Genomic DNA, 18765 nt, shown 5'->3' with positions numbered 1-18765 from the left:
TGGAATACTGGAAAATATTGATAAAAGTGACATTATTCTCCCAGTCCTTTATATGCTTTTTACAAAAAATATAGATGATAGAACAAACAATATATTATTCCATCAATTAAAAGAACAAGTAGGTTTCAGAACATCCTTCTCAACTTTAGATCATTAACAAGCCTTCAATCAAGTAGTGGAAAAAACAAAAACAAAAAAATATATATAATATACCAATTTCTTTGGCTTTCATATATTATGAAAAAAAGCCTTCAATTCCAAGGTTTATGTAAAATTCTAGAAACTTTAAAACATACAGGAATAGATGATATTTATATTCATATATATATATATATGAGAGAAAGAGAGATTCATCAGTAATAAATTTAAATGAAAAAGAAAGAGAAATTAAAAAAAAAAAGTTGGACATGGAGACTATCTCTCCAAAATTATATGCCAAGCTCTTGAATATGATATGAGAAAAACTGAACTGGGAGAAAAGAGGACTGAATATTGATGAAGAATATTTCAGTAATCTACAATTCACTGATGATATCATACTAATAGCATTACAAAAAGAATTAGAACACATGACTAGTGAATTAAATTAAGCAGATTTGGAGATAGACCTGAAAATAAATATGGAGAAATCATAAATAACGTATAAAGAAAATACTCCAGAACAAAAGCAAATAAAAATAAATCAAAGACAGATTGAAATAAGGAGTTTATACAAATATCTAGGACAATTCATTACAAATGACAATAAACTTGCTAATGAAATTTTTGGTTGGAATAACAACAGGGTGGAAAGTTTTTTAACCCTGATAAATATATATTTATATATATACTTACCAAATTGCTTAAAAAGAAATATCTAGAACCAGGGGTGTACTCCCAAGAATGACCTATGGTGGTGGAACCTGGAGCCCAGCTAAAAAAAAACAGCTAGAAAAATTGAAAACAATACAACAAAACATGGAAAGAGCCATTTCGAGAATAATGTGGTTAGATTAAAAGAATAACACTTGGATAAGGAAGCAAACAAAGAGAATGAATATTGCATCAGTAATAAAATGCAATAAATGCTGCTGGGCAGGACATGTGATGAGTATGTCTGAAAATAGATGAACAAAAACACATGAACAACAGAATTGACACCAAGAACTGGTTATTGGAAACCAGGTAGATGAGCAGTAGGATGGGATGATAAGATAAAAAGATGTTATGGATATTTATGTGTGAGAGAGAGATGCACAAGACTGGTCAAAGTGGAAGAAGCAAGAAGAGGCATTCATCTGGCATGGGACTGAAGAAAGCCATAGATTATGATCAAACTGGTAATCCCCATCAGTTCACCTAAAAGCAACCACTCTCCTTTTTTCACATCCAGGAATATACGAAGTGTCATCTACTTGTGTACCTGGCTTTCTATGGGCAGACAGGAAAATCTCTTGATATCTACCTTGAAGAACATAAGAAATATATTCCTCACAATCACTATGGCAAGTTGGGACTAGCAGACATCCCTTCACACAGGATTAGATGGAAGAAAACAAAAGTGTTACACAGAAGTCATTACAAGTCAGAGACTGTTTTTTGACATCAGCAGCAGCTTTAAAACATTCTTCAAACCTCAACATGTATTAACAGTCTCTGACTGTTTTTGGAATCAGCAGCAGCTTTAAAATATTCTTCAAACCTCAACAAGTATGGCTGTATCAATTTACCAATTATTATTATTATTATTATTATCTGACACCTCCAGGGAGTCCAAAGACTCATCGAGGAGGAGTGTGCCAACAGCATCTAATGATTTCCCCTTCCAACTACTAACTGCACTCAAACTTGCTTAGCTTTTTGTTGAGCCATTAGTAGCAGAGGCTCTATCAATCGACCAACCTTTGCTGGCAATAATCTGGGAACGGTCATTTTATGATCCAATTAATACTTGTTAGCCTCCCTCTCACTCTCTTTGTATTCAACAATAGATGGCATCAATTAGGTTCTTTAGTTCTTTGTGTTGTCTGTTACAATTTTAAACTGTTTCCACTATTAACTAATTGTGCTGTTTGTAACAAGCACAATTAGTAATTGTAACAAGCAGTTTATATAGTTCAACCACAGATCAGAGGACCGTTGATACTTCTGTGCATGGCAGAAGAAGGTGAATCCATTTCGATAATATAGTAATCAATCCATCTTGTGGGATGATATTATTACACATTGGAAAATTAGCTTTTCTTTTATGAGCATTTTAGTTTTTAAAGCATTTTTGGAAATTATGGAGACAACTACCGTGTTTGAATAAAAACTTTAGTTTACTATTACTAAAATTTTACAATTCGACGTTTCGACCTTTATGTCAAGGTCATCTTCTGGAGTGTACAAATATACACAGGAAACAAGCTATACTACAATCATACTGGTTCGTTAAAGACACTGACTAACCGCTACCACAATTGTTGGCCTGACCTCTGGTGAAAAAAAAAAAAAAAAAAAAAATTACACATCAACGCTAAAGTCCTATTATTTGTGTTGTCTACTATATACATATATTAACATCATTCCAGCCAGTTGGAGTGGAATGGTTTCTAATAATAGCAGATTGGCTAGAGTCCTGACTTGTGTTGAATCTTTCAAATTAGGTTAGCTGAATGTGTGCCATCCAGATCCTTGGAATTTTCATACCATCTTTATTGTTGATATTTGGGTGGTTTATCAGGATTTCGCAGGATTCTTTAAATTTTCTCTCGTACCATGTTTTTGTGCGGTGTAAGGAGCAGGTGCTTTTCCAGTTGATTTGGTGTAAGGTGTTGAGTGCGTGGTCTGAGAGGCCTGCTTCACCATAATGGTTATATTTAATGTGTCTGATGTGTTCTTTTTTGCGTATAGGGATTGTCCGTCCTGTTTCACCAATGTACGGTAAGTTACAGGTGCAGCGGATGCAATAGACTCCAGGATGTGCTAATGGGAGGAGAGGGTCTTTAGAGGAGCTGAATATGGTTTTAAGTTTAGTGAGTGGTTTAAAGGTGGCATTAAGGTTATAATGTTGTAGGATTCTGTTGATTTTTTCTGATAACCCTTTAAAAAAAAAAAAAAAAAAAAAATCAACAGAATCCTACAACATTATAACCTTAATGCCACCTTTAAACCACCCACTAAACTTAAAACCATATTCAGCTCCTCTAAAGACCCTCTCCTCCCATTAGCACATCCTGGAGTCTATTGCATCCGCTGCACCTGTAATTACCGTACATTGGTGAAACAGGACGGACAATCCCTATACGCAAAAAAGAACACATCAGACACATTAAATATAACCATTATGGTGAAGCAGGCCTCTCAGACCACGCACTCAACACCTTACACCAAATCAACTGGAAAAGCACCTGCTCCTTACACCGCACAAAAACATGGTACGAGAGAAAATTTAAAGAATCCTGCGAAATCCTGATAAACCACCCAAATATCAACAATAAAAATGGTATGAAAATTCCAAGGATCTGGATGGCACACATTCAGCCAACCTAATTTGAAAGATTCAACACAAGTCAGGACTCTAGCCAATCTGCTATTATTAGAAACCATTCCACTCCAACTGGCTGGAATGATGTTAATATATGTATATAGTAGACAACACAAATAATAGGACTTTAGCGTTGATGTGTAATTTTTTTTTTTTTTTTTTTTTTCACCAGAGGTCAGGCCAACAATTGTGGTAGCGGTTAGTCAGTGTCTTTAACGAACCAGTATGATTGTAGTATAGCTTGTTTCCTGTGTATATTTGTACGCTCCAGAAGATGACCTTGACATAAAGGTCGAAACGTCGAATTGTAAAATTTTAGTAATAGTAAACTAAAGTTTTTATTCAAACACGGTAGTTGTCTCCATAATTTCCAAAAATGCATTCGGATCACCGTGCAAGCCTAAAAGAAAGGATTAGTTTTTAAAGGATTGTGATAGACAAGAAAACACATGATTTCACATGTTGGTGACAAATATGTACATCCCTTATTCCTTTCTCCCCTTCAACATGAATTAACTCTTCTTGGCACTCTGCCAGCTATGGTTCTCTCAACTGTGGGCAGACTATACTTTGAAGATGCTGGGTGGAAAATTAGTGAAATATCAGCAACTAAGTAAATAAATAGATTATTATTTTTTCTTAGCACAAGGTGCTGATAAAAAAATAAATATCTATTTATTTTTTACCACTGTCCATTTTAATAAAAACTCAACATGATCACTATTTAGTTTTGGACAAGATAAAAATAAATATCATACTGAAAAGCAAAATAAGTACAAAAGTTTAAAAAGAATCACAATCAATAAACATCTTTCAGAGTTGTAATGTACACTCAAATATATAAATATTAAAAAAAAAAAAAATTGAATTCTACTTCACCATAAAGTAGTCTTTGATATTTGCCCATCAGTACTATCAATCAGTTTCATGTAATCAGCTTCATATCCATACCTGTCTTTGATATTTGCCCATTAGTGCTGCCATCAATCCTCTTGTCTATGAAATCAGCTTCATATCTATACCCATTTCCTCCAATTTATGCAGCAGAGTTGTATTCTGTCAAATACCTTTGCAAAGCTCAGCAGTATCATATACCCATTTCCTTTATCCAACTCCACTGTAACATGATTGTAGAAATGTGAGTAGATTGCTGAGACAAGAATTACCTTTCACAAAGTCATGCTGTTTTCAGTAAAGCATCATATTCCTATTCACCTATTTCTGACTAAACTGATCCCACTGATTTACCCACCTGTCCAAGTTATTCAAATCCTCTTGAAGGGCCACAACAACAGCATTATTACTAATAATCCTTCAAAACCTCACATCATCTGAAAATAACTGAATATCTCCCTGCAATCCAATGACAATATCATTGACTTAAGGGCTAAACATTTAGCAAGGGTTCCCATACCAAGCCCTCTGGAACTTCACTTGTATCCTTCCTTTTTCCTTGATCCTGATCCCCTGTACACGACTCTCTGATCTCCATCTTAATGTGTAGCAACTTAAATATCCATTTATCATGGCTCACTCTGTCAAATGCCTTAAAGTCCAGAAAATGGCAGTGCATGCTTTTCTCTCAACAACTATTCTCATAATTTTCTTATAAAAAGGAAGCAGATAGCTGAAACAAGAGCACTGCTTAATAAATCCATGCTGACTTGCTCAGATAATATTATCCTATCTGCCCAATTTTGTATATGATCTCTCACTAATTTTTCCAAATTCTTAACAAATACAGAATAAACACAAACCAGCCCATAGTTTGATGACTCCTTTCTACCATCACCTTATGCAATGGCTAGTACTATCTTATCCTCCTTTCTCTCTTGGGCAAAAAGAAAGACATCCAAGTTAAAACTTCAAGGAGATGGTTCCAGGGATCAAATGAAGGGCCATTTGATCTGCAACCAAATGCTCTACCACTATGCTCTTCTTCTCTCCTGTAGTCCTAAATGGACCGTTGGGTCACTCATGGCTTGTAGGTGATATTCTTTGTTAGCCTCCTCCAATCATCTTGGTCTCTTGTTCTTGATGTCAGTTGAGAAAGGGAGGAATTTGTCCATTTTTTGATGTTATCAGTCCATTTTAATCGAGGTTGGCCCCCTAATCCTTGATCCCGGAACAATTCCTTCTAGTGTTTGCTTTGGAATGCCATTAGCCCTCTCCACATGTCAGAACCATTTCATCTGTCGTCTTCTGATGACTATCAGAATATTTTCCCTTTTTCTCCCGTCTATTGAATCAATCAGCTTTCAGACATTTTCATTGGTTTCGTAAGCGGTATAGGGAATTCTCAAAAGTCTTCAGTAAGTTTTCATTTCAAAAGACAGGAGTCTCCTCTCATCTTCCCTCATAAAGTCCAGGTCTCACAACCATACAAGAGGTTGGAAGTTTTTTCCACTTGGTTAGATTATAATAAATTTAGTTTAATCCTTTATCCAAGTGTAAGAAAACAAACTTTGCACCTGAAGTATTCTTCAGGACTAAGGCAACTCGTGGTAAAGGTGGACCAAACTCTCATCACTCCTTGTGTTAGTATCTCCCATATCTCTCATAATGCAAAGCACATCTCCTTGCAGACACATATAATGCTATGCATTAAGGGAAGGGCACCACTACCCAGACCTGTTTCAACTTTTATTGAGGTCTCATCAGTGGGAGCCAGACCCAGAGGTGGTGATACCAAGGTGGAAGCAATGGAGAAGTCATATTTACCTATATGAGTTGCCAAAAGGTGTCTCACCTTATTATTAAATTACTCTGGATTTAGAGAAAGATGGAAGTTTTTTCCACTTGGTTAGACTATGATAAATTTAGTTTAATCCTTTATCCAAGTGTAAGCAAACAAAGTTTGCACCTGAAGTATTTTCAGGACTGAGGCAACTCGTGGTAAAGGTGGACCAAGCTCTCATCACTCCTTGTCTTAGTATCTCCCATAATGCAAAGCACATCTCCTTGCAGACATGTATAATGCTATGCATTAAGGGAAGGGCCACTATCCAGACCGCTTTCGACCTTTATTGAGGTCTCGTCAGTGGGAGCTAGACCCAGAGGTGGTAATACAAATATGAATTCGAGTTGCGAAAAGGTGTCACACCTTATTATTTAATTACTCTGGATTTAGAGAAAGATGTTGGAAAAAAACTTCCAGCATCTTTCTCTAAATCCAGAGTAATTTAATAATAAGGTGACACCTTTTGGCAACTCGTATAGGTAAATAGGACTTCTCATTTCTTCCACCTCAGGGTCTGGCTCCCACTGACGAAACTTCAATAAAGGTCGACACCGGTCTGGGTATGGCCCTTCCCTTAATGCATAGTATTATACATGTCCACAAAGAGATGTGCTTTGCATTATGGGAGATACCAAGACAAGGAGTGATGAGAGCTTGGTCCACCTTTACCACGAGTTGCCTCAGTCCTGAAGATACTTCAGGTGCAAACTCTGTTTGCTTACACTTGGATAAAGGATTAAACTAAATTTATTATAGTCTAACCAAGTGGGAAAAAACTTCCAACATCTTTCTCTAAATTCAGAGTAATTTAATAATAAGGTGAGACACCTTTTGGCAACTCATATAGGTAAATATGACTTCTCCATTGCTTACACCTTGGTATCACCACCTCTTGGTCTGGCCCCCACTGACGAGACCTCAATAAAGGTCGAAACCAGTCCAGGTAGTGGCCCTTCCCTTAATGCATAGCATTATACATGTCTGCAAGGAGATGTGCTTTGTATTATGGGAGATAGTAAGACAAGGAGTGATGAGAACTTGGTACACCTTTACCACGAGTTGCCTCAGTCCTGAAGATATTTTAGGTGCAAACTTTGTTTGCTTACACTTGGATAAAGGATTAAATTAAATTTATTATAAACCATACAAGAGGATAGAATTCACAAAAGTGTCAATTAGTCTTAGTCTGGTTGTGATTGCTATTCTGTTGTCTCTCCACAATGGTTTTAACTTCTGTAGAGACACAGTTGCCTTAGCTATTCGGTATTTAATGTCAGTTTTTGAGCGATCATCTTGACTCAACGTGCTTCCTAGATAAGTGAACTTGTTTACATTCTCAATTTGTTTATTGTCAATTTGTATCTTTAACAGTTCAATGTATGATTTTGAGGTTATCATTTTTTTTTTTTTTTTTTGCAGGTTTATGTATAATCCATATTTTTTTAATGTTCTGAAAACACGGCTGGTTATCTCTTGTAATTCTTCTTCACTTTCTGCCAGAAGATCAATATCATCTGCAAAACATAAGTTGTTTATTCTTAGTCCACCAACTACTATTCCAATGTCATATTCATGAAGAGCTTCATCTCTGACATATTCCAGAAAACAATTAAAAAGAGAGGGAACAAGATGCATTCCTGTCTTACCCCCCCCCCCCCCCTTGTTCTACCCAGAACAGTTCACTGCTGTAATTTTTAATTTCAATTCTCATATCAGATGAGGAATAAAGAGATTTAATAATCCTAATGATTTTATTGTCTATACCATTATGCTCTAAAATTTCCCACAATGCCTTGTGCCATATTGGAGAAACTAGTCAAGAGAAGAATACAGGATTGGATAGATGAAAATGGAATACTGTATGGGGGGACAACATGGTTTTGTGAAGGGTAGATCATGCCTCAGTAACTTACTCACATTTTATAACACAGTGACGGCTGAACTGGATAAGGGTAATGGGTTTACAGTGATGGGTTTCTACTGGACCTTGCCAAGGCCTTTGACAGAATACCACACGGAACTCTAATCAGTAAACTGGAGCAGATGGAGATGGATATAGGGTTGGTGAGATGGATAGGAGGGTGGTTGATGGAGATACCAGAAAGTGGTTTATTCAGGAGTGGAGTCCAAAAGATGGCTTGTGACTAGTGGTGTGCCGCAAGGTTCTGTTCTTGATCATTACTTTTCAATTTGTTAATTAACGATATAGGAAAGGATCTGAGAGAAAGTGTTCACTTGTTTGCTGATGATGCAAAGTTGGGTAGAGCAATTGTGAGTGCACAGGATGTCAAAATTTTACAGGATGATTTGGATAGTTTGGAGGACTGGGCTAGGAAAAATGGATGTCAATTTAATGTGGTAGAGTGTAAGGTTATGCATTTTGGAGTGAAAAGATTAGCAGCAGTATATCACATTGGTGGAACCATACTCTAGGAGCAGGAGAGTGATGAGGCCAGGGATTTGGGAGTGTTGGTGGATAAGGAATTAAAGTTTAAGTGGCACATTGCAAAAGTGGCAAAATCAGCTCATCAAATCACTTGGTTGCTGAAGAATACATTGACAAGTAGAGACAAGTAGGTTATTGTTCCTCTGTATCTAGTCTTGATAAGACCCCATCTCGACTACTGTGCCCAGATTTGGTCACCTAGGTTTCTTCTTGATGGGGAGGAGGTTGAGAGGATCCAGAGGAAAGTGACCAAGATGATAGCAGGTCTGTGGAATGAACCTTATGAGAACAGTTGAGGATTTGTGGGTTGCAAAAATTGGTTGATAGGCAGAGGAGGGTGAGATATGATTGAGACATTCAAATTACTGAAGGGTTTCTATAAAATTAATTCAGAAGATATTTTTGAAAATAGGACTGGTGGTGTGAGGATTAGGGCCATACATGGAAGCTGGGCAAGAATTGATTAACAAGGGTGTCAGAGCTAGTTTTTTACTTGGAGAGTGGTAAATCAGTAGAATAAGCTGCGAGAGTCTGTTATGGGTGCTATGACCGTGAATGAGTTCAAGGTGAGGTATGATAGATACTGTGTGAATGTCGAATAGTTGTGATGGACATGATGTTAGGGCCTCCCTCGATGAGTCTGTTGACTTCTTGGAGTTGCCTGAAATAATAATAATAATAATATTGAATCAAAAGCTTTTTGAAGGTCTAAAAAGTTGTGACAGATTATTTTTTTTATGTTCTATGTATTTTTCACCTAGTATGTATATTGTAAAAATATGGTCAATTGTACTTCTGGACTTCCGGAAACCTTCTTGTTCATCTGATAGTCTGCTTTCTATTTTCTTTTCAATTCTTGACAATAATATTTTTAACAGGATTTTGTTTGGATGACTAATAAGGCTTATTGTTCTATAGCTGATACATTTATTGCTGTTTCCCTCTATAGGAATAGGTACAAGGGCAGACATTTGCCAATCAGAAGACCAAGTCTCTGTGTTCCCATACATCCTGGAATAAATTTAGCAAGGTGTCTATGATGATGTCACCTCCTTTGTGTATCAGTTCCATTGTAACACCATCAATTCCCAGTGATTTTTCTATTTTTGAGGAGTTAACTGCTGCAATGACTTCTTCTTTTAATATCGGGTAATCACCTTCCTCTGAACCTCCAGGTAAAATTTCGCCCAAAATATCGTCAGTCAGTTGGGGGGTCCTTTTTGAAAAAGCTTGGTTGCATAACATTTCTATCTATCAACTATTTTCTGGTTATCCGTGATAAGAGTTTCATCTTCATCTTCTATACTCCAATTAACTGCAGTAAAAGGTTTGGTTAACTTATTGATAATTTGAAAAGCACTTTTAGGATTATTTTTATTTAAGCCCTCTTCTAAATTTTTGCATTCATCTAGTATCCATAAGTTTCTAGCATGTTTGATTTCTTTTTTAATAATCTTGGTAATATTTTTATACCGTTCTCTATTATCACTGCTATTAATATGAGATTTCAAATTTCTTCTTTTGTCGCATAGGTCCAAAATATTTTTGGTTATCCATGGTTTATTGACTTTCCTTTTGTATCCAAGAATTTCTTCAGCTGTTTCAGTTATCTTTTGTGAGAAGATAGCTGAAACAGCTATCTTCTCACAAAACTATACTATCTTCTCACAAAAGATAACTTTGTTTTAGATTCGATATTATTATATTTTTTGAAGCTTGTGTCAAAAATTTGTTTTAATTTGTATTTATGTAATGTATTTATTTGGGGATCTTTTAATTTTTCTATATTATATCTTTTACAAGTTGATTTTGTAGGTAATATTTCCCTCATTTTCATATTCACAGTTGTAATGACCATATTGTGGTCGCTGCCAATGTTGACTCCAGGAAATGATCTGGTTCTTGTGAGGTTGATGGGGTTTTTAAAGTTTGTGCTTACAAGGATAAAGTCGATTTGGTTGTGTGTTTTACCATCAGTGGAAGTCCATGTCCATCTTCTGGAAGGTTTATGGGGAAATGGAGTGTTAGCAATGGTGAGTTCATTTTGTGAGGCAAAATTGATCAATTCAAAACCGCTTTTGTTTATCTCCCTATAGCCATACAGTCCGACAAATGGGAGAAAATCCTTACCGATGTCTGTTCCTATTGTGGCATTCCAATCACCCTGTACAATCAAAAGGTCTTTTCCATTTGCTCCGGTCATTGTTGCATTAAGTTGACCATAAAACTCCTATATTTTGGAGTCCTTGTGGCCTGTGGTTGGGGCATAGACCTGTATGATGGCGATATTGAGTGGTTTTCCTCTTAGGCAGACAAAAGCAATTCTGCTATTGATAGGATTGAATTCCATGACAGAATTTCATGATGATTTGTGTATCAAAAACCTGACACCTTCTTTTTCACTGCAATCACATCAAGAGTAAAGAAGAATGTCCTTTATCTGTTGTTAGCTCTCTCTCTCTCTGTTTTGGGGGCATCGAATTTCACAAAGTCCCATAACAGTCCATTCGTATCTTTTTAGATCGTGCTGTAGTAGTTCGAGTTGATCTGATTGTAGTAGAGTCCTAATATTCCAGGTTCTGGTCATTAAATGGTTGCAGAGTCTGAATCTAGATCCAGGTTTTTCATTATTTTTGTCGTTGATAGTGGTGGTGGTAGTGCCAGTAGCTAACTTCTCAATAACTACCACTAAGCTACATCATCCTAATTGGTCAACTGGTGTGAATATAATAATATAGTTTGTGAGTATTTGTGTCTGTATGTGTCTACTTTGATTTCAGTATAAAGGCTGAAATTTTGAGTAATTAGTTCATTTTAAATTAGTTACCTTTGTGACATGGTAGTCCCCATAATTTTGCTATAATGAACAACACTCTTGAGATTATTAATGGCACCCCACCTCTTTTTTCCTTTTTATCTTCTCAACAAATGCTATATCCATCATATTCAATTCCTATCAATATATTCTATTTTATCAACCATGTCTCACTTGTGGGCCACAAACTCTGCTCCTTTATTTTTAAGTCCTTGTATTGGTGTATAAAATTAACAACTTGATCTGGTTTTTCTTTCCTTTCCATAATGCCTCACCCTATCATGTAACAAGACATTTGATTCTACTAATTCCACTGCTGCCATCTCTGAAGCCGTATTTCTCATACAGCCATAATTTTTATCACAACTATTCTTGTAGCTTACTCTCTCACAGCCCACCATCTAATTTTATGAATACACTTCACATGAAAACACTCTACCGAGCTTCACAATGACATTCTTACTCAGATACAGATAATCTCCAGCAAACAGCTCCTTCAAATTTATCCCACACTTCCACATACCCCAATGCTGTGCTTTGTACATCTTGGCTATCATCCATTTGTAATTATTGCACTGTCCTCCTCCTCAACTCAATGCTATCATAAGTTAACATGTTCAAAACTTTCTCTCACATTCTTCCACTTCATTGTCTTTAGTAAAGGAGAGCAAATCCCATGCATGCTACCTCAAAAATCATACGTTCCAACCAATATAATCACAATTCTTCTGCACTTCCTCTCTTCTCCTTTCCACCTCAGTATCCCTATCTATCATCTCATCCCCTCTTTCAAATATACCTCTGTACTTACTTTGTTTGAACATCTTTCACAGTTCCTGCACAGTATACTCTCTCTCTCTTTTTCCTCTACTATGCTGCTATCCAACCTTTTGCCATCATTCATCACTAATGCTTCTTTCACTAGTACCCTCTCCTTTACAGCTCTCTCTCTCTATCACTATGCTACTTTCCAACACCTTTCGCCATGCCTCTTTCAATGGTACTATTCCTTCCTTCTTTCACTTCCTTTTTTACCACTCAAATGCTATTCTTTCACATTAATTTTCTTATTCATGAAATGAGTACTTATTCTCCTCAATATGTTCTCATTTGCAATAATTGCTATCTTTGTCCTCTTGCTATCTTTCTATCTTTGTCCCTGGTCACTGATATCTCACTATCTATTAACTCCATATTTAAAATTGAACTTTATACATTATCCAGTCATCTGATTTAAATGTCAACAACTTATCCACATAATCTAATAAATATATATAGCATAGTTGACATTAAACAATTACTAAAATTAAAATGATCCAACAGGGACAAAGCAGTCTTTATTTGGAATCACCTGCCAATCTTATCATTAGTTTGCCAAGGAATAGATCATAACAAATTAAAACAAAAACACTTTATACATACACAAATGCAAAAATTTCTCTTATACACATAACACACATTACATTTTAAAGGAAATTAACTATAAGCAAAGGCCTTATAGACCACAATTTCTTACTAAGCACCCTCATGTGACTACCATGTTGTGAATAAATCATAGACAGAATATTACAGATATATTAGTAGTTGAGTGGAACCATCCACTGAATACCTAATGATTCCATGGAGGTCTATTATAATTATCATTATTATTGTAAGACCCCATGGAGCCACAGACTCATTTAGGAGGTCCCTTTTGTCATACACACAAAGCTCATCATACTGTGCCTTAAACCCATTCAAATTCTCTGCAGACACCATGCTTTCATAATAAATTTAGTTTAATCATTTATCCCAGTGAGAGCAAGCAAAGTTTGCGCCTGAAAATATCTTCAGGACTGAATATAGTGTTGTACTATCTTACCTTTAAGTAGTGCAACACCAGGCAACTCGTAACAAAGGTGGGGCAAGCTACCAACACTCCTATCCCAGTATCTCCCATAATGCAAAACACATCTCCTTGTGGATATGTATACTGTTCTGCATTAAGGGATTGGCCACTACCTAGACTAGTTTTGACCTTTATTGAGGTCTCTTCAGTGGGAGCCAGGCCCAGAGTTGGAGATACCAGGCAGGAACAGTAGCAAGGTCATCTTTACCTATAGGAGTTGCCAAAAGATTTGCCACCTTTTTTTTATTAAATTACTCTGGATTTAGAGAAAGACGTTGAAAGTTTATTTTTCACTAGGTTAGAATATAATAAATTTAGTTTAATCCTTTATCCCAGTGAGAGCAAACAAAGTTTGTGCCTGAAAATATCTTCAGGACTGAATATATGTGTAGAGGCTTAAGTGCTGTGAGGACATCATGTTGGAGGCTTAATGGATTTTTTACAACACTCAAAAAGAATTAAAATAGAATTTAATACTTCCTATATTTCGTCCTAGTCACTAGGACATCTACAGGGATTACAAAAACAATTAATGTAACATATACACAAATAGCAAACAGTACTAAGTCCAACCACGTGGCTGACACTAAAGTCCTATCTAGGTAGAGCGCCCTCTAAGGGCAATAGTTGGTGGCCTGGAATGTAAGGTGGGAACTCTGGTCATGAGTGTTTCCCAAATCTTCGGAAGCTTAATGCAACCGTATTTATTGAGATCTGGTTGGTTTTTGAGAGCTGCTGCTGCTTCTAAGAAAAGTCTCTCTTTCTTGAATTTGCTGTGGTGGAGCATGGTGGTTTTCTTCCATGATACCCTGTGGTCAGCCAAGCCTGAATGGCCATAGTTGTGCTTGAAGATGTAAGACTTGTGTTCCTCTAGACGGATGGATGCTGATCTGCCTGTCTGTCCAAAGTATGCCAGCTTACAGGAACAGGGTACTTTGTAAACTCCAGGCAGAGAGAGAGAGGAGGGAGCTGATCTTTCGTAGAACGGATAAGGGTAGCAAGTTTGCGGTGGGGCTTATATGCTGTGTGTAGGTTGTACTATTTTAGTATCGTGGCTATTTTTTCGGATGTGCTACGAATGTAGGGTATGGTGATGGCATTTTTAAAATCTTGTTGACGAGGATGGGGAATGGGGGAGGAGTTGATTATTTTTTTGATACCGTGATCGCTGTAGCCATTGGAGAGGAAAGTGCTGTGTATGTGGTTAAGCTCAGTAGTGAGGGCGGTTCCACTGGAACAAAGATTGTGGGCTCTCTTGGTAAGAGTTTTAATAATGCCATATTGTTGAGAGGGGTGGTGGTGGTGGGAGAGTTTGCGAATGTATCTGCCTGTGTGTGTGTGGGTTTTCTGTATTCGGTGAAGGTAAGTGTATCATTACGCAGGCGTGTGACTAAGGTGTCTAGGAAGAGTAAACAATTGTTCTTTTCCTTTTCCATAGTGAACTGGATTCTTGGATGTAGACTATTGAGATGACTGAGGAAGGAGTCTAACGTGTCTGGGCCATGAGGTCAAATAGAGAATGTAGATGATGTGTTCTCTATTTGGCCTCATGGCCCAGACACATTAGACTCCTCTCAATAGTCTACATCCAAGAATCCAGTTCACTATGGAAAAGGAAAAGAACAATTGTTCACCCTTCCTAGACACCTTAGTCACACGCCTGCCTAATGATACACTTACCTTCACCGTATACAGAAAATCCACACACACAGGCAGATACATTCACAAACTCTCCCATCACCACCCCTCTCAACAATATGGCATTATTAAAACTCTTACCAAGAGAGCCCACAATCTTTGTTCCAGTGGAACCGCCCTCATTACTGAGCTTAACCACATACACAGCACTTTCCTCTCCAATGGCTATAGCGATCACAGTATCAAAAAAATAATCAACTCCTCCCTCATTCCCCATCCTTCTCAGTATACACCGTATACAGAAAATCCACACACACAGGCAGATACATTCACAAACTCTCCCATCACCACCCCTCTCAACAATATGGCATTATTAAAACTCTTACCAAGAGAGCCCACAATCTTTGTTCCAGTGGAACCGCCCTCATTACTGAGCTTAACCACATACACAGCACTTTCCTCTCCAATGGCTACAGCGATCATAGTATCAAAAAAATAATCAACTCCTCCCTCATTCCCCATCCTTCTCGTCAACAAGTTTTTAAAAATGCCATCACCATACCCTACATTCGTGGCACATCCGAAAAAATACCCAAGATACTAAAACAGTACAACCTACACACAGCATATAAGCCCCACCGCAAACTTGCTACCCTTATCCGTTCTACGAAAGATCAGCTCCCTCCTCTCTCTCTCTGCCTGGAGTTTACAAAGTACCCTGTTCCTGTAAGCTGGCGTACTTTGGACAGACAGGCAGATCAGCATCCATCCGTCTAGAGGAACACAAGTCTTACATCTTCAAGCACAACTATGGCCATTCAGGCTTGGCTGACCATGTTTTGGACACCACCCACAGGGTATCATGGAAGAAAACCACCATGCTCCACCACAGCAAATTCAAGAAAGAGAGACTTTTCTTAGAAGCAGCAGCAGCTCTCAAAAACCAACCAAATGTCAATAAATACGGTTGCATTAAGCTTCCGAAGATTTGGGAAACACTCATGACCAGAGTTCCCACCTTACATTCCAGGCCACCTACTACTGCCCTTAGAGGGCGCTCCACCTAGATAGGACTTTATTGTCACCCACGTGGTTGGGCTTAGTATTGTTTGTTATTTGTGTATATGTTACATTAATTGTTTTTGTAATCCCTGTAGATGTCCTAGTGACTAGGACGAAATATAGGAAGTATTAAATTCTATTTTAATTCTTTTTGAGTGTTGTAAAAAATCCATTAAGCCTCCATCCAACATGAAGGACTGAATATAGTGTTGTACTATCTTACCTTATCAGTCCTGAAGATATTTTCAGGCACAAACTTTGTTTGCTCTCACTGGGATAAAGGATTAAACTAAATTTATTATATTCTAACCTAGTGAAAAATAAACTTTCAACGTCTTTCTCTAAATCCAGAGTAATTTAATAAAAAAAAGGTGGCAAATCTTTTGGCAACTCCTATAGGTAAAGATGACCTTGCTACTGTTCCTGTCTGGTATCTCCAACTCTGGGCTTGGCTCCCACTGAAGAGACCTCAATAAAGGTCGAAATTAGTCTGGGTAGTGGCCAATCCCTTAATGCAGAAGAGTATACATATCCACAAGGAGATGTGTTTTGCATTATGGGAGATACTGGGATAGGAGTGTTGGTAGCTTGCCCCACCTTTGTTACAAGTTGCCTGGTGTTGCACTACTTACCAAGGTAAGATAGTACAACACTATATTCAGTCCTGAAGATATTTTCAGGCGCAAACTTTGTTTGCTCTTACTGGGATAAATGATTAAAATGAATTTATTATATTCTCCTAGTGAAAAATAAACTTTCACCATGCTCTCAGGCAATGCATTCCAATAATTCATAACTCTCCATGCAAAAAACCTGCTTCTCACATCTATGTTCACCATCCCCCCTCCTTATATAGCTTCCAAGGATGACTTCTTGTTCTCCTCCTATCTCCCACCATTTTACAAAAAACTTCTTCAATGTTAATCCTATAACAACCCCTTACCAACTTGTATGTCTCTATCACATCATTCTCATTCTCCTATCCAATGGACTTTAGAAATTGCATCATCGCAACTGTTCTTCATATTCAACATTCCAGATCTCAAAAACGTTTGGTCAATCACCTTGGACTTTTCCAGCAGCTCTTCATACTTTTGAAAACCAGGTGAATAAATCTTTGCGCTGTAGTCCATATGTGGCCTAATCAGAACCCTATTCAATGGAACTAGAGTCTTCATACTTCTACAAGTCAGTGTCCTCTACATCATTACCAGAATTCGTTGTGTTGTCCTCACAATTTTGGCAATATTTCCTCGAAATTTTAGATCCTTATCCACAATCACTTCAAGTTCTCTATTTACTCCACCTCCAACAATATATTCCCACTAAGCATAAATTCTACATCTCATCTTTGTTTTCCAGATTTTAAAACCTTAGATTTCACAACATTGAACTGGTATCCCTACTCACATACCATTTCGCTCAGTCTATTCAAGTCTTCTTGTAAGGCCAACACCTGCTCTACTCCTCATAGCTCATCCTAACTTTGCAATCATCTGCAAACAACTGTACATCTCCCATTTAAATCTTCCCCAGTATCATTAATATACAGGTTAAACAGCAATGGCTCTAAAACAGATCCCTGTGGCACATAATTAGTGAATTTCCTCTTCTGGGATATTGCCATACACTACTTGTTGATACCTATCAGACAGTCAATCTCCAGTCGAATGCAGTAGTCTAATATCCAACTCCATCTGCTCTAGTTTGACTATCAACATATCATGTGGTAATCTATCAAAAGCCTTTGCAAAATCCAGGTATATTATTGTGCATCCATCTCCTGTGTCCAATGAAGCCATCACCTTATTGTAATAAATAAGTAGATTACTAAAACATGATCTCCCTTCAGAAAATCCATGCTGTTCATCAAAGATAATACCACTGTTTTGAACCTAATTCTGGATCCTGATTCTCACCAGCCTTTCCAGCACTCTAACCAGCACTCTAACCAGAACACCATTATATTTTTTAATATCTAATAACTATAAATGAAGATAATCGGTTTTTAAGAAGTCACTTAGTCATAGAAATTAGTAGTTTAATTTACCAATATGTGCTGGTTTTATGGTATTAAGAAATGACAGATATGCCAGTGGTTGAGTGGCACATCCATGAAACAGGTACTGACTTTGTGAAATCTGTTATATTAATGACTATAAATGAAGACAACAATTCTAGCATTTAAGAAATCACTTAGTCATAGGTAGTAATAGTTTGATTTACCAATGTGTGCTGGTTTTATGGTATTCAGAGCTGCCTCTGCTTCTTCTAAAGCTGGTCTGGCAGCTTCCAATTTTTCTTCAGCGACAGCTTTATCAATGCTGATTTCATTGACAATAATTTGAGCACAATCCTTTGCCTTCAGAACACTATTTTTCACTTTCTCAGAAGCTTGTGCTCTTATCGTTACTTCAGCTAATACCTACATTAAAGATTTAATATATGTATATTATTCATGCCTTGATATATGTATAAACTGCAGTTTGTTTGTTTTTTAAATTTGTGAATTATAATTTATAATTCATAATAAATTCCACAACAGGCAAGCAAATAAGATACAAAAAAATAAAATAAAATAAACACACACACACACACACACACACACACACACATAAATTATTTTTAGTTCTTCCATTTTTCAAATCCCATGCTTTACCTTAGTGTT

At 37.0% G+C, this 18765-nt stretch overlaps 1 protein-coding gene across 1 annotated transcript in view; it reads right to left on the bottom strand.

Annotated features, from left to right (window-relative positions):
- LOC150110257 (dynein axonemal heavy chain 5-like) overlaps positions 1–18765 on the bottom strand; it is a 972373-nt gene that overhangs the window by 170980 nt on the left and 782628 nt on the right. Inside the window, exon 57 of the mRNA XM_090394637.1 lies at positions 18324–18522. Within this exon, the coding sequence (XP_090250763.1) occupies positions 18324–18522 (199 nt within the window). The remainder of the gene's footprint in view (positions 1–18323; positions 18523–18765) is intronic.

Source organism: Typopeltis vanoorti, chromosome 1, assembly GCF_054136105.1.
Source record: "Typopeltis vanoorti isolate ZY-2024b chromosome 1, IOZ_Tvanoo_1.0, whole genome shotgun sequence".
NCBI classification, from domain to species: Eukaryota; Metazoa; Arthropoda; class Arachnida; order Uropygi; family Thelyphonidae; genus Typopeltis; species Typopeltis vanoorti.
The sequence above is the reverse complement of the archived record's forward strand: the minus strand, read 5'-3'. Positions and strand labels throughout refer to the sequence as shown.